Here is a 26,212-nt window from a genome sequence, read left to right on the forward strand (position 1 = left end):
CTTCTCAACCTGACTCACAATGGAAATAACATTTATAAAATATTTTCTCCAGGATAACTGACTCAAAGCATCTTCTATCTCCTTTAGTTTCTCTCTAAGCAATTTATTTCTGTGTATTGTTTATCTATCCCTTGTGTGCACTAAAGCACACTTGCAGATTTTGGGAAGCGCTGGCTGCTGGCGATATCATTTCCAGGGTGTTCTCTTGGCTGGTGGTTCAGGCCTGAAGAGCTTGTTCTTTTCAATGTTTGTGACACTCTAGCAAAGCACACTCCTTGCACATTGTACTCTAAAATCCTTAACCCGGTATTACTGAGTTAAGGTTAAAAGTCCCCCCGACTTCAACTGTGTTGGATTAAGCCCTAAATATACAGATCCCCACATGCTGGATGTGAGGTCATGAAAGTGGCAGCAGCACACTGGGCTGATAATCACTGTATATTCAGAAGCATCTGCAAACTCTCAACGAACAAGCTGCAAACTGCTTCACGTAAGAATATTAGAAGAAAATGAGGGCATATTCATGATAGCTGTTGGCCATTGTCAAAGAGGCAAGTATCATAACAAGGTGTCACGAGCAGCTATTGTATGAAAGCCCTATTCTGGTCTTTGACACTTATTTAATACATCATAACCAGGCAGTGGAGGAGGTTTCCTGGTTCTAGTCTGCTAAGCAGTTTTCTCGCATGCCTCCCTTCACCCGTTGCTCCATTTCCTCATTACCCACTGATGTTACTTTGCTTGGGAGGGCAGCACCCTTGTCTAGTTTTATGCTCCAGAATTTTTTATTTCTATTTGCTGGGCTGAACAAGTCACAGAAATATTGTAAATAAGATTTGTAAGCATTTTCCCTCATACCACTATTTAATGTTTTGCATTTGGTTTAGTAATGAGTCCCTCTATGCTTATTTGACAACCACATTTATTGGTAATGTACCCCACAGATTTTGCTTTGTAGTATGTTCACAATTTTGAATTCCTTTTTAACACTCAATATCTATTATTAGGTATAAGTTTAAGTTTATACATGCTTCCTGCTTCAGTAACTCTACTCACATTCATAGTATTATTCTATGACATAATCCTGTCACATTTGATGTTATGCTCTAAAAGTAATGTTCAAATAACAGTCTTGCAAAAAGCAAAATGGAAATGAAATAAAATGCAGCAAAATGTTTGGAACTTTTCTGCTATGCTATAAAAAGTTACTGAGCTATAATTATTACTATGAAACTTTCCATTAAGTTATTTTTGGTAACTTCAGAAATGCTTTGCTGTAGAAGTGAGCTCTGAATTACTACTATGTATAGAAAGATTATTTTAGAGCAGTATGTCATAGTTTGTTCCCTACTGCTGCTAAATCCAGTGATGAGCAGAGTATTATAGGGGGCAAGTCTGATAGGTGAATCATGTCTCATGGTTTATGCATACATGTTGATTCTTCTTAAGCCTGAATCAAGCTGTGAGCTGGAAGGTAAGAAAGAACAGACAGCTTTATAGCTGGATACACACAGTACTCTCTGTATTATTTTCAGGTCCTTCCATTATAATGAACTCCCATCTTGGACCTATTGCAAGAAGTAGGTGGAAGCCAAAACTTTTGATTTTCCTGAACATATCTGTAGCATTCACAAATCAGGTCTCCAAACACTTGAGTTTTCTTGGGAACACCCTATCCTCTACTTCGGCTTTTTCATGGTCTTTATACTGTCACAGCCAGAAGCAACACCTGTCTTGGGAACACATTTCTTACTGATCTTGCTGACTGTATGTTCTAATCTTTGGCATTTCAAGGCATCAATGGAGTTTCAAGTCCACGAAGTCCATGAACAGGTGGCTCTGCTCAGGAAAGTTCCTCCTCTAACCTTGCTCTGGCTGATCAAAAAAGGTTCCAACTCCAGCTTCTGCCCATGTGGTGTGAGCTTTTTTTTAGAGCTTATGGTCCCTGTATATTGTGAAGGTTATAAAATAAAAAGTCAGTGAAGGGTGACAGATTGCAAAAAAAAAAAAAAAGAAAAAAAAAAAGAAAGAAGTCTGGATGCTTAATGCAAATTATCCACTCCAATGTGCAGATTTTCTCCCTCCCCCTTTTAAAGAAAAACTCCTGTGAGTTGGTGAGTTGTTAGTACTGAATACCAAATACTATCAAGATGGCTTTTAACATGTCACACATAGCTTCTTGACACATAATGAATCAGCAGGAAAGCAGATTTCTATCGGGTTATTTCATTATGAAAGGAAGGTTGATAAAAAGCACGTGCACACACACACACACTCCTCCCCTTTCTTAAAGGTTTGAAAGGTGAAACCACTGTAGAAGTGCATTTGATTAAACATAAAGTCATAAAGTAGAAACACAAAAGAAGGAAAAAAAGGTTGAAGGTTAGCAGACATTCTGGGAAGTATTTTTAGTTGCTGTTCAAATTCCTTGTATATTTCCTTATAATTTAAGTGAAAGTTGAGAACTGCTCCAACACTTCCCTTTCCAAGCAGTGCTACCACGAACAGGTCTAAAAGCTGCTGCCTTTCATTGGTGACATATCCCTTGCCACACAACCTCTGCACAGTGCAGGAAGAGCCTGCGGAAGTGATGCAGCTGAGCCGGGGAAAGTTACTGTCATTTTCCTGGGCATTTAAGGAAAAGAACTGAGGCTGAAAGAAGGTCTGTAACTCAGATTGCAAATGCTACTCCTAGCAGATATGCCTCCAACCCTTTTTTGTCAGAAAGGGGGCTCGCTCCTTTCTTCTCTTATGAAGAAAAGAGAATCAAAATGACCTTCCCGTATTGATCCATTGGCTCCCCATTCATTAGTACTGCCCGGACTTTCTTTGACCATCTTTAGCAAAGGAAGGAAAAATCATCTAGATTACTGGCAGGACGGAAACTTAGAAGCCAAAAGAAACTTAAGCACAGAAAAATGTGATTGTCTAGATTTATTCTAATACTCTGGCTATTTCTGCCTTCTTCTAAGGCTGGTGGAAGTGCCACCAATTACAATACTCAGTCCTCTAAAATTACCAGATCTACAACCCTTCAGTCTTCCAGATATCCTCCTCCTCCCCATCATCTCTAACCTACCTTACTGTCTCATCTTCACACTAGATGGAAAACCCACATATTTCTTCTCTTTGTCTCAATGGTTAAAAGCCTGACCATTTCCCTCTCTGCTGTTTCCTCCACCCTGAGCAACACGTGTCCCTAAAATACCTTCTCACATCTTAATCTGATCACTTCACCCTTTCTGAATGCTGTAGCGGTTCCTCTTTGCCACTTCATCAATTTCATACTTCCTGTTTCCACTCAAAAGCTCTTGCTCGTCTGTATCCCTTATACACCCATACAGGATACAGATATAATGAAGACATTCCTTGAACCAGTTTTCCCTCTACCTTACCTGCTGCTCCTTTGCCCCTTTTTGACAGGTATGGGCCTGCCTTCGATTTTGAACATCAGTGATGACATTTCCGGCATGAAACAGATAACCAAACACTGACAAAGGTGGAATATTTGGAATAATTGAGGTCAGATTTCTGTTTGCTTCTCCCTCATGACACATCTGGAATGGTCCACCCATTCCATGGGTCCACCCATGGTTAACCACCCATGTAAGGGTGGTGAACCCTTACCTAAGAGTCCTACCTGCAGCCACTCTTATCTGATATAGAATGTTTAAAAAAATCCTTCAACTGCTGATCTTAGGGTAAGTAGGAAAACTTTTTCCTGCCTCCCTGCTAATGAGAATGAAAGTCCATTTTGCTTCCAAGATCCCACTCCACAAATTGTTGACACTAGAAGGTTGTTTCCATGGAGACTGTCAATTGGAAATGGCAGCCTTGTCCTTTGAATTTTCACTGTGTTCTTGTTGACAGAAATAAAGGCCTTGCTCTGATTTCTCAGTTCAATGAGGAAATTTTCATTAGATTTATCCTTTCATATCCAGACACCACATACAATTCAATTTTCATTTTCCAACCTCCACTTTCATTATTTATTGATTATGAAGACTGAATTCTGATTCTGATTCCTGAATCTCATTGCTGGTAATACAGGCAAGGAAGACTCACCTTGCAAATTTGCCGTTTCTTAACGTTACTTATGGAATTTTAATGTCTTTGAAAGGACTTGTACAGTAGCTTCACTCTTAGTCAATCTTTAAAGAGAAGTCTTTCTTTCAAAATGAAACCCTTCCTTGAAAAATTGCTCAGATGTAATTGCAACTGGATACTTAACAGCAAGTAGGAACTAAATATAGTTAGATTATATTTAGAAAGGACCAGCAGAATGTTGCTTATATTCATGGAATATGAAACTCAAAGTGAGACTTTTGCAACTTTTATTTACAGCTAAAGCAATTTTTACGTATAACCACCTGAAGTTCAAGGCTGCTCACACATGAAAGAATAGTGCTGAAACTAACTCCCTTAGATTATTCTCATAGCAATCTACAAGTTACTCGTTTATAATAAAAAGCAGATCTCACTAAGAATTCTTGCCTCTGACAATGTTAATCAGGACAAAGTTGTTATCACTGGGCCATTCCCTTCTGTGATACTCAGAATTTCTTATCTGATTTGCTAAATGGCCCCGTTATTGAGTTCTGGAATTGTATGCAGCGTAATAAAAGTGTAAAGGTGCTTGGCTCTCATTGTATTTCAATTTAGCTAGTATCTAAAGCTCAATTGGCAGGGACAGAATGAATGCTCCTACACTTGTCACAGCTCACAAGAAATGAATACAGCTTTAACTACGCACACAGTATTTCACTGCCAGCCAAACTGTGTTTCTACTAACAGTGAGTTAACTTTTCTATCTGCTTCTCAGACATACAGTTCAAGGACATCTTTCAGAGAATGGCAGACTAGCATTTGGAAGGGTGATAAATGTGGTATTATAGTTCATTGGGGACCCAGATGAAAATGATTTGCTGTGGGGAAATTGAGTCAAGAGGATTTAGATACTTTGGCTTCTCATGAATTGTACCAGATGTTTTACTATGCACTTCTAAGAGATACAACAGGCTATAGAGCATCTGTATTTCAGACAGTTGTATGTCTCCCCATCTCTTTTCTAGGCTTCTGTTTAAAATACATTTTTCATGAAACTCTGTTCCCTACAGCAAAGCCCACTGCTCTGGGAAGTGCATGACCTGTCAGAAGCCCCAAGCTCCCACTGATATAATCCAACACAAAGCTGACTTGTTTCACTTCATGCCATTAGACTCACTGGAGCTAATGATGAATGCTACAGAAATACCAATGGCTTGCGCTGACAGCCCAGCTGCCTGCCACTGTTTCTGTGCAATCACTTCTTATAGTCACTGGATACTTACTATCCGTTCTCACTATCCTCTGCCCTAACTTCTGTCCAGCAGTCTCAAACAGCTCATCAAGCTACATTTTATGGTGTTTTCTATACTCATGGGCGCCATCATGCCCCAGTATTCACAGGTCATATTATGCATGATGGATCAGATCCGGCACTCTTAGTCCTGGAGAGAGCAAGGACTGCATCTCCCAGCCTTAGACCGAGACTGACAGCATCTGAGCTGACTGTGTAAGAAGCAAGAGAGCTGTTCCCAAGGCTGCAATAGCATGCATGGACTGTGACAGGTGCCACAACAGCAGAAAAAATGCTTAAATATTTTAAAAGTCTCCTTCTATGATAAAAAACAGTATCACAACATACCAGTGGAACCATTCAAGATCTGACCTCCATGGTTAATGCTCATTGTAGACAAGATTATGGTCTTACTCTCACTGGAGATGAAAGAGAAAACTTTGAAGGATGGCCCATCTTTCCACCTTACGAAGTGATCTCATCTTAGCTTCTGGATCATTTAGTTCTCATCCTTTCTGTTATTTTGCATCTACTCCAATCAGTTGGGAATAGGACCATGTTTCCCTCACCAGCATGAAGTCTCAGGGAAGTGACCCTGGTGGGCTGGCCACAAGAGCGTGGATGAGGACCATCCTTGCCTCCAGGCAAGACACAGCTGGCTAATACCCATTTCTAGCACCAGAAAAGTCATGTCAGCGGCAGAAAACTTTGTCACTGACCACCAGGTGGCACTAACTGATAAGAAAATGAAAATCTAACTTTGATGTGAAATGAGAGTCTTTGTTGGTTTTATTTCTTGATATTCTATAATCACCAAGATTATAGTCCAGATATAAAACCTCCAAACCCCTAATACTCTAATATTAGATATTTTGGTCTTTGTCCTGAATAATTAAGAGAGAAGAAGAAGAATACTTCTACCATGATTATATGCTGCTTATGGGCTGCAGTTTCTAGGAAGTCCCAGGGAGGAGGAGGGAACTACCTGAATTGCCAAATGAGATACATACGATAATGCTTTAATGAATTTTAATTTTGACACTTCTTTTAGCATAATTTTTAGTGGTTAATGCATATCTTTCTTAAAAGTTTTTTTAGCAAAATCTTGCTGGAGAATATTTGGGGGAAAAAATTTTTCATAAATATGGTGCACAGGAAAGTGCTGAGCTTCTAGATCTTCCACTGAGGATAGACAAGAGTGATACATTCATCAGGCCTGTCTGTATCTTGACACTACTCTCGATATATCTCCACAAATTTGTCATATGTATTGATGGGTGGTCAGAGCACAGCCATCATAATCAAGTGCACAATTTTTTTTAACATCTTGGGTGGAACTGCTGGGAAAAGAAAAGAATCACCTTAGTATATGCTTTAGTATTGAATCTGATAGGTATTTCAGCCAAATGTTAAGAAGAGAGACAAATACTGCAGAAGAACTGGAAATAAATGCTAGCATGCCTATGAATCCTCAGAAAGGCTCTATAATTACTGTATTTGGTTTAACATGCAACTTTGGTGGGGGGAACAGGAAATAATTTGATTTAGTTTTCCTTAAGGTAATATTTCATTACTGTACAAACTCAAGTTCGTACATCAGGATTATTTCACTGCAGTATCTCCAAATGGTTGTTGAAAGACTGCCCAAAGCGCCAGGTGAAAAGTCGCTGCTAATTTTCTTCTTTTGGCAGAGTGGAACTTTCTACAGTATGTAAAACTCATCTTTGATGGAAAGCACATTTCCCTAAGGAGCAGCCCATGTAGACATGGGAATAAGTTCCTCTGGGGAAATAAAGAACACCACAGATTTAATCAATTTTCACTCTCTATACAAGTTTCTTTTGTCTTGGCTTCAACAAACATGGAACTCAGCTTCAATAGACATGGCACTCACGTATCTGTACACAGCTCTTTTAATGTTTGTGTTTCCAAGGTAAAACACTCCAGTGCACACGTTTGCCCTGGCAAACCTGCAAAGACTATTTTTTTTGCAAAAGACTTGCTTACTGGCCCATTTCTTAGTCTCCTGATGCGGTACTGGCAACTCACTTGCTCCCAGTGCAGCAACACAGTTTTTTGCCAGCTCTTGGACCCCTGGTGACAATAGCAGCTATCAGCCTGCTGCCCAGCTGCATTTGGCTTTTGAGGCGGAGGAACAAAAAGGAAATCACAGGGCTGCTTAGAGACTGGGGTGTATTTGCCTCTCCCTGGCTGCAACCCTGTGCTATGGCCTCTACTCCCCCAAGGACATGAGTAAGAGGGAAAGGAATGGTGCACTTCTCTCATGTGACTGATGTTTAGAGCCATGTACTTGGAGCAATGAAAAGGCTGAGGTATGTCTTGGTGAGAAAATGAGAAATCAAGCAGGTGGCAGATATTGGCTATTAAGCTTACGTGAATGGAAGTTATTCAAAGGTAAGAGTAGTGGATATAAGAATCCATCTAGTATCTAGTATTGTATTCTGCTTTTTATTAAAATAGAGTCAATTATATTAACAAGTAAATATTATTCCAACAAAACTGGACATCTGCATTACTAAAACCCAAACTCTTTGAAAGAACCTAAGTTAATTCTTACGTTGAAGTCAGTTGAAACTATGCTGGCAACCTTCAGTTTGCATTGGGAGTCACTTCCTACCTCTGAGTTAGAGAATGTTAAAAATCATTCCATATAGCATTTTTGTAGAGTTATTCTTTTACGATTCAATACAAAAGCCTTAAAAACAATTACTAAAATTTAATATAAATTTAAGTCAAGATTTTAAAAAAAGAGTCAAGTCTTCAGACCATATTCATGCTGCCTACTGCTATTTAAAAATCATACTGGGCTACTAGTGTTTAATTCCCTCTCCAGTTGTGAGAACACAGTGATGCAGTTTCAGGTCACCTCCAAAAGCCTCAGATTGTTTCATTTACACATGTGGAACAGGGAGAATTGGTGCCTTCAGGGACAGGCAATTCAGGTGAAACAAGAATTTCTGATGCTCAACGGTCTTAAGTTTGACTGGTGCCATATGAAACCTTCAGATTCCCTAGCTGTGGCTGGGTGCAGGCAGCATGAGCAGGACCATTAAGTTTCCAGGCAGTAAAGGAATGAAAAAAAGCTTTCTTTCAGAAAGAAAGATAGTTCTAAATTATAGTGGACCTGAAACAAGTATTGCAACGTAACACCAGCTGTGAACTTGCAACTCACACTTGACCAGCTGAGAGATGAGAAAGCCAAAAGGGGATGATTTGGAGAAACCCTCAACATGAGCTGGCCCACACTTTGTGGATCACACCGAGTGTATATACAGAATTCTGCTGTGTTGGATTCTGCCACTGCATTTTGCTTTCACCACCAAATGCCTCTAAGGACATCAGTTCAGAGAAACCTCAAAGCAAGAATATAATGGCGCACGAGAGGGAAAAAAATTGAAGGCAATGTCAGGCTAGGGCCCATTCTCCATATCCAGCTTACTGAATAACTTACAGGTGTCTCTAACAAAGTTCTCCCAGGATTTTCATAAATTATCACTTTTGGTTTTGCACAAATGTCCTGAAAGGTTCCATTCATAAACACATAATGATTCAGATAACCGGTTAGGACACTGCTGTCAGTAAGATTATCACAGGTCTGTCATCAGCAACAGAATGCTTTTAGTGATGCTTTATAGCATGTTCCAGTCCTACCTGATGCATGGTTATAATTTTAAGACAAGGAACACCTGTCTCCTAATTCTGAAGGAGGGAGGAATCATCCTGCTGGAGGTGCCAAACAGCATATCCAGCCCTTCCAAACTTGTTTGCTTCAGTTTGCTTGCTAAGCAAGAAAATGAAAGAAACAACAAAAACCTTACACAGCTTCAAAGTTTAGAGGAATAAAACTAGATGAATCAAGATACGGAACAGGTAAAAAGGTGACTGTCTACAGATTATTCTCTCACTTCACCAATGACACTATGCACAACGTTTTGATTGTTATTGACAAATCTGCTTTAGGGTGGAGAAATTTGGAAACATCAGGAAATTGAACTATGAAGTCTTTGAAAGAATGTGATTAATGTGAAAATGTGATGAAACTAATGTGTTTGGCTCCAGAATTTCATGGCACACCCCATTTTGGAATCAAATCTGATGTCTTCTTGGCGAGCAGCGCTCCTCTGTGTTCCTTGAACATGGTTAGTTACGTCCTCTTTGTTTTCTAAGTCTGATCAGAATCTAAAGCTTTTATTTTAGCTACATTTCTAAGTATGTGTTTTCCACGATATGTATCCATAAACAGAGATGTGCACATGCATATATAGTCTGAATAATTGTGCAGAATTTCACTCTTCCCTCCTGAGATATAAAAGAGCCAAGTGTTATTAAATTTATGGGTAGTTTATTGTAGTTTTCACATAATTTTCTTGATGCACTGCAGATTTTTTAACAGGCTGCCACTTTCTCTCCTGTTTAATATTAAGGAACTTGTACAGTCTCAGCCATACCTTGAACATCTTAGATTTCTGTCTAATATAATTAGTCCCAGGATAATATGGTTCTTTTTTCTAGCAAACATGTCATTTTCTCCCTCTCCTCTACTTGGGGATCTCTCCTCCAACTTTGTTTGGAAAAGGAATACACGGGGGAGCAAAAAAAAAAGGGGGGGGGATGTTTTCTTAAATGATCATTGTGAATTAATACATAAAAATGGTATCAATCACCATGTTTCTGTCTCTTGGACAATTAAAGGGAAAGTAGAAACTGTACATTAGATGACTGACACAGCAGGGCTACTGACTTGGGAGAGTATCACTGGCTGTTGACTTCCCATGAGTCCTTTCCTTGCTACCTCTTCTTGTAGACAGTGCAGAGGTGCTGCAAAGCTCTGGCACAGATGTCCAGAGTCTGGCTGCTTCCCTCCCTGCAACAAGTAACAGCATGACCTGCAGAGTTCAGGATGCAACAAAGAAGTGGAGTACACTTAGAATTAATAATATTACAGTCACTGTGGGACTGATCATTCACTGACAGCTGAGATGCATCAGTGCAATGTGCTTCATGTTTATCATGCTTGTGACCCTCTAATTACTGAAAGCCTGGCATGATACCAGCATCCATCTGGGGGTTGGGGTGAGAGAGAAAGGCAGGCCTGGTATTTTTTGACTCAGATATTAGCACCTAGATTCAGTATTATGGCTGCTGAATTCATTTTCTCCTGCTTACAGATCTACATTATGCCTAATTTCTATCTTTGATTGCAAAAAGACGTTAATGTACATATTCGGACACATTCTTCTGGGGAGGATGTACAATTTAATCTTCTCAAGTGACAGCTGCTTAACACTGTGAGGAACCGGCTGGCATTTTGGGCAGTATCCCCACGTAGTCTAACAGAAAGTACTGGAGGACAAACATTTTGCCCTGAGACTCCTGCTGATCTCATCTCTTCATATCTGGCAATTTGTGGAATACCCATAATCGCAAAACCACATTAAATATCGTGATCTATGTTAGCATGGCAAGGTTAAGTTATTTATACAGGTGCGGAGTACTGCTGTTCTAACTGTATCTGTATCATATTCTTTTCCTTAGATCTCTGCAATGAAGAGGAAAGTCAGAGCTGGATGGATACTAAAACAGAACAACCAGAACTGATCCCTTCTATGCGAGCTGCTTGCGCAGAGTTCTGTGCTGACTTATAAGGGTTATCAGTGATGCAGAACAAGAGCGTAGGCTCCCTTGTTGGAATGGGACCTTTGTTGTTCTAAATCTGTGTAAGGAGCAGTGTAAGATCTTGGTGGGATAAGTAACTTCTAGGTGATGGGGATTGGCTCCAACAGATGTGAGGTAATGTTTGAGACAAGCTAAGTGTAGGAAAAAAACTGGTGTTTACAGTGGCAAGAATGTGTTGGCTGCCTGAAGCTACTTAAGATACTCCTGATTCATGTATTAAATGTCACTGCTGTACTAATAATATCTTTGCAAATTAAATGTTTTTATAACAGTATTAGAAAGGTTCTGAAGCCAAGGGGGAAAAAACCCTTCCTTTTTAAAAAAGTGTTGTTATTCAAAGGGCATCCTTCTTCATGCAGTACAGCAACCTTGCCAAACACAACAGTTTTAACTGTGACATTCGGCTGCAAATTTTTGCCATGTTCTATTTCAGAGAAAAGTAAACTTCTTTCCATAAATTCATCAAGATGAGCTTCCTGTAGGTACAGCAAGTCGTTCTCCACTCAGTTTTGCAGAATATAGCCCATCTAGTGCTAACTCCACTGTCCCATCATTAGATTCATCCAGTGAACCTACTAGTACACATAGAGAATAATATACTGACCAGTAGGCTTGCCTTCAAGGGCCTAGAGACTACGGTTCAACCTCAAACTTAATTGTTAGAGTTACAGTTTAGAAAAAAACCTCACTCTGAATCTACATTAAAAAGGCTAAAGCTCTCAACTTCAGGGAGTACTGGTTCTCAAAAAATTGTAAATTGTAAGATATGTTAAAAGCACATCAGGCTCTCCTTGATGGCTAGTACCTTTTAACTACTAATTTTACTACTACTAATTTTAGTAGAAAATATTCTACTTCAAAGTAGATGCAAAGAGGTCCACAGAGCTGCCTGTCTGCAGAGCGAACTTCCTAATGATTCTGCACACCTAAGCAGCCTTCTCTTTAGGCTGAAAAGTTGAGAACTTAAAAATGGGTAAATTGGTAAATGATACTCATCTGAAAACACATCATATCCATTGCTTTTTCAGCTAGGATGAGGAGATATACCTGAGTTCTAGAATTGGTTTTCAAGAACAAACTGGAATTTTAAACTAAACTGAACTGACCAATGGTGCTGGGCAACTGATTAAGAGATGAGCTTGTCACTTGAGTGACTGCACTAAAGTTGACAGAACTGCATCACCAAGGAATCTGACTCCACTATTTTGCTGTGCAGACAATGGACAGGACATAGATTTCTCTTACTTTCATAGAAATTTTGCCTAGACAGTTTGCACTTGAAAGAAGCTTCTCAGCATGGGCACCTTGCTGATTAAAAAAGATACTCAGTTCTACAGAGTCCTTCGGTAAACAGCAGCAATGCATTCTGATCTGACAATATTATAACATGAACATGGAGTAGCCTTTGGGGAAACCTACCTGCTAGCACTGTAAATGTTCTTAGTAAGTGAGTAGGTGCCTACAAACAGGGCTTGAAAATACAAGACAACAGGTACATTCCTAGCAGAAAGTGTGTAAAGGGTAACTTAACATGATCTTTTCTGGGACTGTCTGGGTAGTTCTCACACACTACATAAATGGGTTTTCAGTAAAAACCTGTAAGTGGAAAGAGCTGATGACTGATACACAGAAAGGACGTCTCCTAGATGTGTTGAGTATTGAGAAGAAAGAAAATGCATGCAGATGCAAATTGAGATTGAAGGTGACCAATGACTCATTTGGAGGGAAGGTCAGTGGCAGGGAGAGACACTGCACTCTAACTCCACAGAGAGCAAAAGAGCAAAAAAGCCTTCAGATACTCACACATCGGTTTGAGCTGTCCAATGAGTTCCTCTTTTGTCCATTTTGCCCATTCTTTCTTGTCAGTGTTTATTGAGCACAAGATAGGGCCGCATGGTTTTCCACAGTCCTCGATGGCAGGTACATTCAGGTAATGCACCAACACGATGTCTGGGTTCTACAAGAAGAACGGAGGACAAAAGTTAGGTAGTTGGACCTCTCCCCTGCCCAGTGCTGCCTGGATTTATCTTCCTTCTGTTGTTTTATAATTATTAAAATTATTAAAATTATGACAGGAAGAGTGATAATTAGATCCCATTACATTCCAGATTTCTCTGAGATCAGAGCTATTCTTTAAAAAAGGTGGAAAAGACAAGACAGGACAGAGTTTGAAAATAGCTTCCTCCTCCTTGAGTGCCTGTTGCTTGCAGTCTCACTGTTCTCTTTGCTTGCTCAGTGTGAATCATTTTCAACCCATACGACATCAATGTTTGCAAGACTCCTGAAACGCCAGTCACAACAAACACCAGATAATTTGCTCTGGCTTAAGGGATACGTGATCTGCTTGATCAAATGCTTTTATCAGTTCTGGTCCACATAAGACTATCTTGAACATACGGAAATGACTGAGAACATCAATAATAGTCACACACTCAGTACATTTGCAGAAAGAGAGAGGGAGGAGCCAAAGAAGCTAACAGTACTACAGGGTACACCCAAGCACAGGTTCTTTCCAGACAACCCTACAATTTCTTGTCTTTTGAAGATTTTGCCACTTTATGACAAAAACAGCAAGCTGCAGAAGCTTGGGATTGGAACAGTGTTGTTTGCAGAACCCGTGCAAAAAAATTTTGGAACAACTGCAAGGCACTTACTCCTGCAGGTTTGTTTAATGCTCCACTCTCTTTCCCAATGCACCTTCTTCTGAAGGGAGTTGAGAAAAATAAAAGAAATGCAAGTTTGCTTTGACGCACTGCAGTGCTGTCCCCCTGACACAGATGTTTCAAGTAGGAAGCTTAGTAGTATGTTACCACTGTGCAAGTAAATGAATCATCTTAACAACAGCAACAGAAAAAACTCAGCTAGTTTCCCAATAGCATGCCAGGGAGACTGTACAATAGATAATAACAAGATTGAGAACTTGATTTCTTTCCCTTAAGTCATTTACTCCTAAGTTCACAAACTGTAATGACTGCTTTGGAATTATTTATAAAAAATAAATAGGATAATGGTGTAATTAAAACTCTAATGTTTCATTAATGCTGTTAGAGCCCAGTTCTGAGTGGGAGATGGAACACAAGCCATCATTTGTTTGCAAAGTTGTGCTAATGGAAGTACTCTTACGAAGGCCACAGAGAACTAGAGCTACATATAGACACCTGTGCCAAGGAGATACTTGTCTAATGAAACCGCCTTGAAAACACCCTTAGCAGAAGGTAACTTCTGATGGGCAAGGCACAAAATTAAGGCCAGTTAAGCTGCCCTTTGCAGCTGCACCCAAAACTAGCCTGCAATAGGAGCCCACAGCATTCCTTCCCATGCCCACACAGGAGCAGGACAGTGCTCACCTTTGCTGACTGCAGGGGCGACAGCACAAGAGCTTGTGTGCGCAGCTGAACATTGGGGAGCATCCTGCACATCCCAGAGATGAGAAGGCAAATAGTCATGTCTCCTAGTTCCTTGAGAGCACCTTGGCCAGATGGTGCTGGCAGCTGAAAACCATCCCTTCATACGGTGCCAATGTAAAACCAGCATTAATAATAGAGCAACCCTACAAAGTATGCTCCCCCTCCATCTGTACGCTGGAACTCAGCAGCTTCAGGGATCAGAGGTTTCCCTCACTGTTTGGAGGAGAAGCTCTCATTAAAGTCAGGAAGAAATGGAGGCCAAGCAGAAACTTGCATTTTTTCCTCTATTAATGGAGATTTTAAGTGGCAGATTTTCAGTGAGGACTTTTTTGGATTACGGTATCAGATTTTTGAAGCCTATGCTACAGAAGAGTTGTATTGCTTAGGAAAGAGGCAAGGAAACCTAAGAGGGAATTGTTAACATTTTTTTTTCAGAGTAGTTTTGGAAGGTGCTAAAGCAAAGAAAATTCTAAGCTCTTTGTTACTCTACATCAATGCTGTTATGATGTATGCTTTTAATCATTGTGAATTAATATACAAAAATGATATCAAATGCCTCACCAATTGTAAGGTCTTGGTAGCATCTCTCGTTACATTTTACTTTCAGTCTTCCAGTTTCCAAGGAACCTGGGCCTATTTTACTCATTAAAGATAATGGAGGTTACAGCCAGGCAGGTGTGAATGTTGGGGTGTGTGTGCGTTGGTTTGTTTTGGCCTGATAGGGGTGGGAGGTCCAGCAGCACCTCTCTCTCTGGGTGTCTGGGGAATTAACCAGCCACCTGAGCCAGTTCCAAAATGAGCAGATGGAGCTGCTCAGAAATAGGCAAGTGATGAAGGGTAGTTTTAAAACATTACTCTCCTCATGTATAATTCAGAAAAGATTCTGATGATAAAAATGATTACCTATACATCCAAATAGTCCCCATCAGCTAATTTAACTTAATTAATGATTTAGATGATGAAGTAATAAAAACTAATATGCTTTGTGAGATTTCATGGAAAGGCACCTCTTACTCTCAACATAAGCTTTAAAGAAGAGAGCAAGGACATGGTACCACTGTCACTGGCAGGCACCATGGCAGTTGTTCTGCATGCGTCTTGCTTTATTTCAGATACTTGTGTCTGAATGTTTCACAGCCTGATAGTTCCTTCCTGACTGTCACCAGGCAAGTCCAGATGATTGGGTTTTCTGACTTCATTGCAGCTTAAGTAAGCAGACCTCAGGAGTGGGTTGGCACTGGAGTTTATATAGGTCATGTTAAAAGTACATAAATTAAATACAAAACCAATAGGTTTGTTCTGCAAGTCTGTATCTAAAAGTTGACCTCAGACTGGCAAGTCTTGGGAATGCCACTCTACCTAGTAAACTGTGTTTCATACAAATTAAGAACATGTATGTTTTGGAAAACTGAGACATAATTCAGCACAGAATCACTATTTCTTTATAGAGACCTATAGAACAAGACAGATGTGAAAGACTAAAAAATTTAAAATGTAAGAAATAATAACACATCAATATTATTTGATGCTATTTAAAACATTGTTTTGCCAGGAAAGAAAGTTATTTTATTCCTGCTTTTATCTGTGAAGTGCCCTAGACAGAAAACCTTGCATTCAGAGATTAGGTATGAAATGCATCCAGCACAACTACAGCCTCAGTAGTCTGTTTGGAACACTCAGTGCATTCTTGGATTATTGTTTTTTGCTTAACACGTTGCATGATATCTTATCTCCAACTCCATGTTTGTCTATGTACACAGAGAAACTGTAAATCAGAAACAGGAAATGCATCTTTTTATTACTCACAGTTTCATTTTGAATCAAGCTTCCCATTTGTCCCTATGCAACTGGCCCATGCTAGGTACACGTTATTATCCCAAATCTGCTGTAACATGAAATGATCATTCAAAAACCCTCAGGTATAATTAAATTATTTTCACACAACTTGAATTTCCTAGCAAAGGCAATTTGATTTTGACAGCAGTAAGAAATAACAGCTATGAATAGTTCAGATCATTTCTTCAAGGTCCCTTTAATCTTGTTCCTACCTGCACTGAATTTCACCTGGGTGACGCTGTCCATTTCCCTCTTGATCATTCTCTGCAGATGTTTCACTCTGTGCTTTTGTCTTTCTGTTACCTTCAAGTCTTCTACTCAAATACATTCCAAACAACCTTACAGGACAGATGGACAAGACGTTTCAAGATTCCTGAACTGCCTCACTGCAGAGAGAGCCTCTCTTCAATATTCTTAGAACTCAGACCACCAGTGCAATTCATAAAGCAAAAATGACTTCAAGACATGAAAGATCTGTACTAAATGTGAACCAGTGACAACCTCTGTAGCTGACTCCCTTGTGCTATGTTGTCTCAGATCAAGTTCAAGAACTGGCATGGGCATACACAGGTCTTTCAGAAGTGACGTACTTCATGTAATTGTTTTGATTTAGCTGGAATTTCATTCTGGATGAAAAACAGGCTCATTTGTTCTTGTTTCAACATTTCCTGAGTAGAAAATTTTAAATCCTGAAAATCTTTACAAAAACCCTCCTCTGTAGAGCTCTGCTCAAAAAGAACTTTGTAGCATTTATCATAGCTGTCCCTATTTTCTATACCTCTTTCTGTAAAGGGGTTTTAGTATGCAGTCAATCACAGCCTAACTCTGGCTCCACTGAGTCCAATGGCAAAACTCCCATTGATTTCAAAGGGAGCTGACTCAAGCAGTTGAGATGTTCCAACACCCATCACTCTCAGACACCAGCTGTATACTGACAGCGTATTTCCTGCCAGCTTATCAGCTGGTATATGATAGATCATGTTTGTAAGCAAATATATATATATATTTTTATGTATCTATTAGCACATCCGTTAATTCAAGAATCAGACACAAGTCATGCTGTTGGGAGAGGGTCATGTGTGATAAGGTTTTGCACAGCTTGCCAATGCTGCTTCTCTATAATGCTCACCTTCATTAAAGCAGCAAGTACCAGCAAAATCAGAAAGATCAAAAGATGAGAGGGGTCCAGCAGAGTGTACTGAAGCCCTGGGAGGGAGCCACATGAGCTACTGCCACAGCTATCAGAATTGCAGATTCACAGTTTATTGGAAAGCATGTGAAAGGCAAGCGTTCTCAGGGAACCTACAACAGTAGCTCCGGCAAGGCTGTCCTCAGAAAAATGGCACTCGTTTTTAGGCAGAAGGGCTTCTGAGGGAGCTCAGGAAATGCTATGATGATAAGACACATTCACCAGTATTTTGGGGATCTTTTCTAAATCTAGTAAGACAGTGTACATTCTGTTCTCTAGCCTCTGCCCCACTGAATGACAGCAGAGGAGGTTTATTTAGATGGGCACTAGTAACTGTTCCCTATAACCACTAAGTTCAAGCATATCAGACTATGAAGCTGTGCATAGCATTTTAATGAACTGCTGCACAATTGCCTGCTGATTTCAGGATTTACAGTTATTTTGAACACTTCAGAACTTCTGTCACAAATCACTAGATGGCAAGTTTACGCACTTTTCAGGGAAGTTTTATGAGTTTTCCTAGGCATTTGCTAGTTATTGAGATTTGTTCTGTCTGCTAAACATGAAGGTTACATCTGTGTCACTGATTCTCAGATGTATTGCTGTGGTGGTCATGTAACTAACCACACCAGCTAAGTGACAAATGACCTGAAATGTCTCTCTGGCTGGAGTATAAATGCAATAGATGGACATACATCCTATTGGGGGATCTTTTTTGGCTATGACACTAACTAAAAATGAATCATCATCTTGTACCTATGGACTTGGTTCTAGTCTTACTGGGTCTGGTTTTGCACAAATGTAATTCTGCTGTCTTCCCTGGTCAGCGTGAGATTAGATTATTCTCAGGGACTGCCCCACTCTGCTGTCATTCATATATCAAAAATCAAACTACAGCCTAGAAGCTCTCAATAGGCTACAGTGTAAAGAAGGGATGAGGCACTAGGGTGCTTGCCTAAGCATGGGTTTCCAAAAGTGTTGGTTGGGAAAGGCCTCTGCAGGTCTCCATTACAACCTCCCACTCAAAGCAGGACAATCACCAACACCAGATCTTGTCTCTCAGCTTTGCAAACAAGAGGTGCCACTCAGCCTCATGGTAAGTCACTGTGGAGCAACATCTTCCTAGAGCATCATTGCTTGCAGTCATTGTCCCACCAGGGTACAGTCATGGACCCTTCACTAAATACCGCTTCAGGGTGCTGGGAGCCACCCTCCTGAGCATGCCACTCCCCTGCAGCTCTGCCAGCAGCCCAGAGCCTTCTAACAACCCAAAACACTTCACAGGAACTGTTAGGTGGGGGCTTGAGAGCAGCCCATGGGTACGGAGCTAATGATGACTGTCACTAACTTACAGAGATTAAAAAACAAACCAAGCCAAACAAATAAGCTTACTGTCAACAAATTCACTCTTCAGAACTTCCTATAAACAGGATCATAAACAACCATCTCACCTTAACCATGCTACTCTTCTCAAATGTCTCCAAGAAGCAAGGACTCTATTGCAAACCTGGTAGCCGGAAGGGGGACTGAGAATGTATCTTCTGGAAAGAAATAGATAATGCCACTTTTTCCCTTCTGTTAAGTTTAGATTCTTGTCTCTTTTGAATCATTTGACTATCTCTAAGAAGTGAGAGGAAGACAGAAGCACCTAACTTCCAACACAGACCTCGCACCTCTTGTTTAAATGGCTTATTAAATTTTTATAGCCTGGAATACGGAAAACAATTTGTTCAAATTCTTCCTTGCCTAGGAGTATTTTCCAATGGAAAACACAGATGAGATCCTAGCAGAGCCATGGGACAACACCTCTGGGATAACTTGAACCAGCTTCACTGCGAACCTGTTTGTGAATGAAGACTGACTTGCCAGGGAAATGGCACACATCTGATGCTAGCAGAAAATGTTGGAGAATGTAATGGTCTTAGCACAATTTAATTCTTATAATTACAACAGATTTGGAATTTGAGAAAATAAAATTGCTGTGAACAAAAAGCATCAGAATCTGAGTGTTTCTACACGTTCAGATCTTAGTGGGGAGGGAAAAAGAGTCATGGGCCAAGACAGGTAACATGAGGCACCTCTGATCTACTTAACATTGAGAAACTTTGGCTGGAAAGAGAAGGCCTATATTTATTTTATGCCTAAGGCTAATTTACTCCCCTTCTAAAATGAACTCTGTTATGATTCTGGGGACAGTTCTTCCAATAAGTGCAGAGTTCTGCTTACATTCGAGCTGTCATATCCAACCAGAGATGTCACTGCAACTTGATTTCAAGAGTATCTTTGTGGCAGCCAGTCACAAATAGGAAACCCTTAGTGTGAGAGTGAAAAGGGACTAGAAGACCCATGCCTGCTTGGAATGACAAATGCACATGCAACATTGCCTCTTTCCATAATAACAGAATTTCTCTTGTGCCTGGGAGCTGGGACTACTTCACGCTATCATCAAACACTAAATGTCTAGTTTCAATCCTTTGCAGAGGTGAGTCTGTGAGATGGTTTTTCTTCAAGCCATCTCCCAGTGGAGTTCAGAATATTTAGCTAAGTAATAAGGGCTGTGAGGCCTGAGTCAGCCCCAAGCACATATGGCTTCCTGGAGGATGACTGACTTAAACAGGAGACTCCCTTGTCATGAATCTTCTACTTAATTGCAAGTTCAAATCCATCAGTTCTCAAACTTTCAGTGTCCAGCAACTATCTGTCAGAGGGGTATTTTGTGCTTAGTCATAGTTCCAAACCCCTTACTTCATCTCCATCAAGCCAGGCTTTATCTGCCCTGAGCATTACATTTTAACACGCTTAATAGCACAACCACATCTCCTTCAGCACTAAGGAATGGATCAAAAATCCAAATCATTACCAATATCAGTAGGTCAGTGGCAGAGCAACTAGGAGGCTGCTCAGCTGGTTTGCTTTAACTGAGTAATATGTGGGCCGTTCTTTGAAGACAAGAGAATCCAAGCCTCCTGCTCCTCCCAGATGGAAGAGCTGTTCCCTGATGGATTCACTAATTGCAAAGATTCACATAAACTGTTCTCTTTGCACAGCGATAATAACTCATAAGCGGGAAACATGCCAGGACAGACATTGGATATGCCATCTCAGAAATCCTTCCTCTAGGTTACAGGGAAATCCTATGCCATCAGCATTAATGCAGAAGGCTCTGGAAACATGCCCATTTCAGAGCAGTCAATAATTTCAATGCACAGAACCTCAGCAAAGCCAATTTGATTTCCAAATATTGGAGCCAAAGTTGCTGCCACCTGTCCCTGAATTGGGTAAGTCTGCTTGGCATGTTGAAACCTTAGGCACCCAGTCCCCCTTAGCAGATTCTCCTTAAGGTCTTGGAGGAATTCGTTCCAGTATTTCTGGTGTTGTAGGGTAAACAGAAGACAGCACAAGAAGTGGTTAAAAACATAAAAAACTGTTAGCTTTGATAAAGAAAAATGCAGCTGCAACATCTGCTTGACTCTTGTTTGCAGCTTCATCAGCACTAAGTGGTCAATAAATCAGACTGGCATGGCGTTACGCTTCTTCTATAGTTTAAGCATTAATCTAATTCCAGTTCTCATGAAAAATGAAGGAGAAAAACTATGTGATAGCAAGAATGTATACACTATCCAGAAAGTAATAATAGCATGTAATGGTGCTGCAGACCTCCCAGCATGATTGCTGGAGGAGAGATGCAGCCTCCCTTGCTACCCACTATGTGCTATTTAGGTTAACCAAGTAAACCAGCTGTTGTTTGTCCCACTAGCCCATCTCATGATTATATTTTTCCTTTTAGCACAAATGCAAAGCTGAAACAAACCAAGTTTCTCTAGCTCCCAAGTTCTCACAGATCAGGGTGGGCAGAAATGTAAAGAAAAGCATGTCCAGTCTGTAAAGGGCTGACTAATGCTAGGATGAAGAAATGACAGGTACCAACAGCACATCAGCCAGGCAGGGCCATGAAAGAAATCCTCCTCTCATTTCAACAACTGCCCTCTGCCTGCTTCTTACTATAAAAAGTCAGTCTGGAAGCCCCGGGCAAGGGGAAATCTCCCTTGTCAAGCAGAGAGGAATAACCACAAAAAACCTCTCCATTCCCTTTCCTTCCTACCCCCTCCCACCAGTCAAGCATGTTTTTGTTCTTTGTTTTTTTGTATGCTTTTTTTTAAAAGGGAAAATCAGAAGCAGTTTCTGGCCAGCCTTGGTGTGGCACTAGCTAGAATTTCATGCACTGCAAAGCTGCTCTTCAGTTCTCAGCAATGACAGTGAGCTCAAGGCTAAATCTCAACAGCAGCAGCTTCCAAATCACAGATGACCACAGCTGAAGATATTTTATTTGGAAAAATACCTCTGAGCTGGGGGAAAGTTTTGCATTTGTACTCCCTGCTAGAACAATGAGGGGAAATAAATCATCCTCAGGGACGATGAGCACCAGTGATTTTCATCCCAGCCACCCTGCAAAGAAATAACCCCCCAAATATAACCCTGGGCTCCAGAAGCAATAGCCATTAGCTCTGCTCCACTGTGCATCCAGTCATTCCAGCCTTTGCTAGATACTATTATTACTTCTTTTATGTCAAACTTGCAAAGTACTACACATTATTAAAAACATAGAAGGGGAAACCTGCCTGTTCCGGCCCTAATGGTCTATCTGCAAAGCAAAAGAAAAGGCAGGAAGAAGGAGCAGAAGAGCTTAGCTCTGTGCTGTGCAGACACAGAGGCTTCTGTCATCTTCCCCACCTGTCACTGCTTTGGCTTCGTTGCAGGATGGGGCAAGACGGGCTCACTTAGGAACACAAAGATTATAAATGAACTTGATTTGACCCAGGTTAAGGGAGATACTGAAGTCTGCTTTGCTGTCCAGGTTCAGCTATTAGCTTTGTTAATCACCAACAAAAACAGATTTATTAATGTCCTGGATATAGGAAATAGAGCACAACACAGCTGCTCTGTATGGAATAACACTAATAATCATCTTTCACTAAGGATCACTCAGACATCAAGGCTCCCAGACTGAACAACAAATACAAATAAAAAATATGGCAATATGTCCCATTTGTTCCAAGGTAAATGAAACGCTGAACCCTCCTCCACCCACCCACCACAACCCTCAAATCCCCAGCCTATACATCAGGGGAAGCTACTTCACACTGCACAATCTTTAGCTGATTGCTTTTCTCACGACATGCTTGTATTAATGAAATGCTGGTGTTCCCTTTTAGGCTAATGGTTTATTAGATAATAAAATAATCATTTAAAATAGAAATAAAACGAGGACAAACAACTCATGGCAGAAATTGTTACGTAATTGCCTGTGTTAAATGAATTCAAGAGTTTAAGTAGCATAACTTTCCATTCCTTTCACACCTGCTGAAATTATAAAAGGGGCTTTTCTGATGGCAATTCAGTCATGAGATTTAGTCTGTATTCCTCAAGCCATTCAAAATGGTGAAAACGCACCTCAATTTTCTGGCAACATAATTCACATTTATCACTGTGGGGGCTGGTTGGATTAATATCTTCTAGCTTTTGACCCAGAACAGCATAGTGCGAAAAGTTTCCACAGTTTTGAGAGACTGTTGTTACATGATGCTGAGCTGTTTGGAATGACTTTGCTTAGAAACCAAATGCTGTACCCATCTTCAAGTTTCAAATGGTTACATTAATCCCAGGGGCTTTCCTAAGCAATAAATGCTTTAAATTCTATCTGCCAATTTGAGGAGATTTCTCATGAGAAATCAGGCTGAGAGTTTAAATTTTAGCCTGTAAAGCTCTTTGAATTAACCTTACACCCTGTGCCTCCAGCTGCATTAAAGAGGTGGTGGAATTTATTTCCCTTCAAAAGCTTTTTCAGAAACACAGGCCATCTGGGGGTCAACCAGGGCACAAAGAGATATCAGAACATATACGATTTTAAACCTAGTTAAATCAGCAACCAGATAGTCACTGGTGTGTTTACTTTTCAGTAGTGATTTTAATGTTCACAACACAATTATTCCAAGAGACCTTTCGAATGCTAAGGGAAATGGTGGGAATGAAGAAACCTGAATGGCAGTAGGCCTAGGGGAAGCCAGACACCCTGCTAAAAGCCTTCTTTTTCTACGCATAGAAGCTACAGGTTCTCTTTGAGGAGGCAGTTATCCTATCGATTTCTAACATCACATTCTGGCTACACTGCAGTCACAGGATTCACACTATATAGGTAGCACAGCACCTCAGATCTTCAAAGGTCAGCTGGCCAAGAATTCCAAAACAGATATTTTTCTTCAGCCCCAGACCTTCTGAGGGTGTCTGTGTGTGTGTTAAAATCAACTAACTTTTGAGACAAGAAATTGGCACCAGGCTGATACAGCTCCACATACTGCAAACCAAGAAAATGATGAATTGCGAAGGCCTCAGAAAGCTTAAAACTGATTTTTACACTCATGTAATTATAAGAGTGAGATTTCCTGCAATTGTTTTAAAGGGAATCATGATTAAATAGGGCTGTATGTTTCATAATGTGCTCCCCAGTTCCTCTTTAATACCTTGGTATGGGAAGATAAAGTGTAATCACTAAAGTAATTGTACTAGTCTACATTTCATGTCTGGAAAGAATGACTAGGAGGTATAGAGCCATTGCAGGCTGAGGTCTGGATTAGACAATTCTGGTTTTTCCTTTTGCTAATGCCTTTTTTAACCCCTCTTTATCTTTCTTCTTCCTCTGGTTGCTCCTGGTGGTCCTTGAAACCTGTATGTTTCTTCCACTGACTAACTGTGCCTCTCCTATACCTGTTACACCAATGACACAGGCAAATTCCCATTGCTCTTAGGGAGCATTGCTCTCGACTCTCTAAACAGCAAGCCTGCAAAGAGCATCCTTGATTGAAATGCTGATTTGTCTTCAATGCATGGGCAGTGACATCCTGAACACAAACATCAGTCGAACCCTAGTCTCTAACACCTTGTCCTTGACAGCTGCAGAAGCACCTCCTGTGGTTAGAACTCCAGCAGTGCCTAATGGCAGAGGATCAGTTATGATAAGCTTAGGAGAAGGCAGTAAGGCAGAGGATAAAATCTTCTCATCTCCCTTAAAACTTTTGTATTTCTGGCCAGATACAAGAGACATTTATATGAGAAGAGCTTGCTCAGCCCAGCTCTACAGCAAGAAGCTGACCCAGGGCAATCACACTATGGAGAGACCTCTGCCAGTCACAGGCTGCAGGAGCTTTACGCTGACAGTGTCATTAGAAGACAGCATTTAAATAGTGTAAGCAGCAAAGTAGGAGAGTTGTAATATGGAACAAATACCAAATACTTACTAATACATCATCAGATGTGATACATTTGAAGGTATTGTATATACAAAAAGCTGCCTCTGAACACTCCTGGGGATCACATTTCTTTACTTAATATACACTTTGAAAAACAGAAAAAAGCAGCGCTGTAATTCCTGGCCTCCAAAGTTCCAAGAGGAAATTGATTTCTGAGTTGTTTATTATCTTTCACGGGAATGTCTCTTATGCTAGTAAAAAGTACAACAGAAGATGTTACCGCACAACTAAAGTCCAAAACAAAACAAAAAAAAAGCATTTCTGTTTCTCACACAGACGTTAGTTTGGAGAATGGAAATTTCTTATCATCTGTGTCACTGCTCCCAGTTGGAAGCTCTAACTTACACAGGCTGCTGACAGGGACAAGATAATTCTGCCATGAGCTGGGATTGCTTTTGTTCATCCAGCTGAGCTGGGCTGCTGACACAGAAGTCCTGTGTCTTGGCACCCGGGCAGAAGAGTAGCAGGGAACTCCTGAGTCCTGTTTATTGCTCTAACTTCCTACACAAAACAGTAAGAAAATTTCCTGTGAATCTGCACAAGGAACACAGTCTTTCAAGCATGACTGGAGTCTGCAAGAGAACTTTTCTGCTACATATCTCTCCAGGTTTGCTGCATCTCCATTATACTTCATCAGATAAGTAGGGAGAATGAGACTGAATCTACAAGTAGACATACAGATATAGGTGAAAAAAGAATGGTTTTGGGTTTAGCTTTCTAAAAGTAAGTTATGTAAATTCTGTAGGAATTCCTTACCAAAAATTCATACAGATATATGTTTTCAGCATAGACAGTATGGACTTTTGAAAGGAGGACAGAGAATGGCTGAGCATTTCAAGATTTGGCTGTTTAAGAACAAGGACACAAACATTTCTGCTTTTGGTATTCAAAAACCTTCTTGTAATTAATGGAATAAATCAGTATCAGTTTAAAATGCAAATCTTAACAAAATCTAAACCAACCAAAGGAGAATGGAGGAGATAACATAAATGTCCTTCAAAGAAAAATGGCTGCTCTTAAACTGATGTCCTGAGAATGGGTCTGATTTCACACTGGCATTTAGGAAAGGATTCTGTCTAACCTAATTTAATATCTTAAGAAACAGGGAAGTATGTTAATTATCTCATTTGCATAATAGGAAAAGAATCTGGTTCCATAGGAGGTAAACATAGAAAGCTACAAGTTCTCATGTAAATTACAATGCTCAACTTGAGCTGACAAGGAGGGAGGAAGTTTCCTTCCTCTTTGATGGCATTCCCTGATGTGCGGTCTTTTACTACAGTAATAAAAAGGCAGTAAATTAGGAAAGTGCTATAAAATACCAAAGAAACTGCTGGAATCAGTTATAAGGAACCCAACTTCCAGCAGAAGCATTTAAAGAGAGGGAGACCTAATCATTGTAATGCCACAGATGATCACAGGTGCCAAGACTGAGAGAAAG

General features: G+C 40.3%; 1 protein-coding gene across 1 annotated transcript in view; it reads right to left on the reverse strand.

Annotated features, from left to right (window-relative positions):
* Positions 1–26,212, reverse strand: part of CAMTA1 (calmodulin binding transcription activator 1) — a 467,604-nt gene that overhangs the window by 69,196 nt on the left and 372,196 nt on the right. The window contains exon 6 of the mRNA XM_067311008.1: positions 12,839–12,992. Coding sequence (XP_067167109.1) covers positions 12,839–12,992 — 154 coding nt within the window. The remainder of the gene's footprint in view (positions 1–12,838; positions 12,993–26,212) is intronic.

The sequence above is a fragment of the Apteryx mantelli genome, chromosome 26 (assembly GCF_036417845.1).
Source record: "Apteryx mantelli isolate bAptMan1 chromosome 26, bAptMan1.hap1, whole genome shotgun sequence".
In the NCBI taxonomy this organism is placed as follows: Eukaryota; Metazoa; Chordata; class Aves; order Apterygiformes; family Apterygidae; genus Apteryx; species Apteryx mantelli.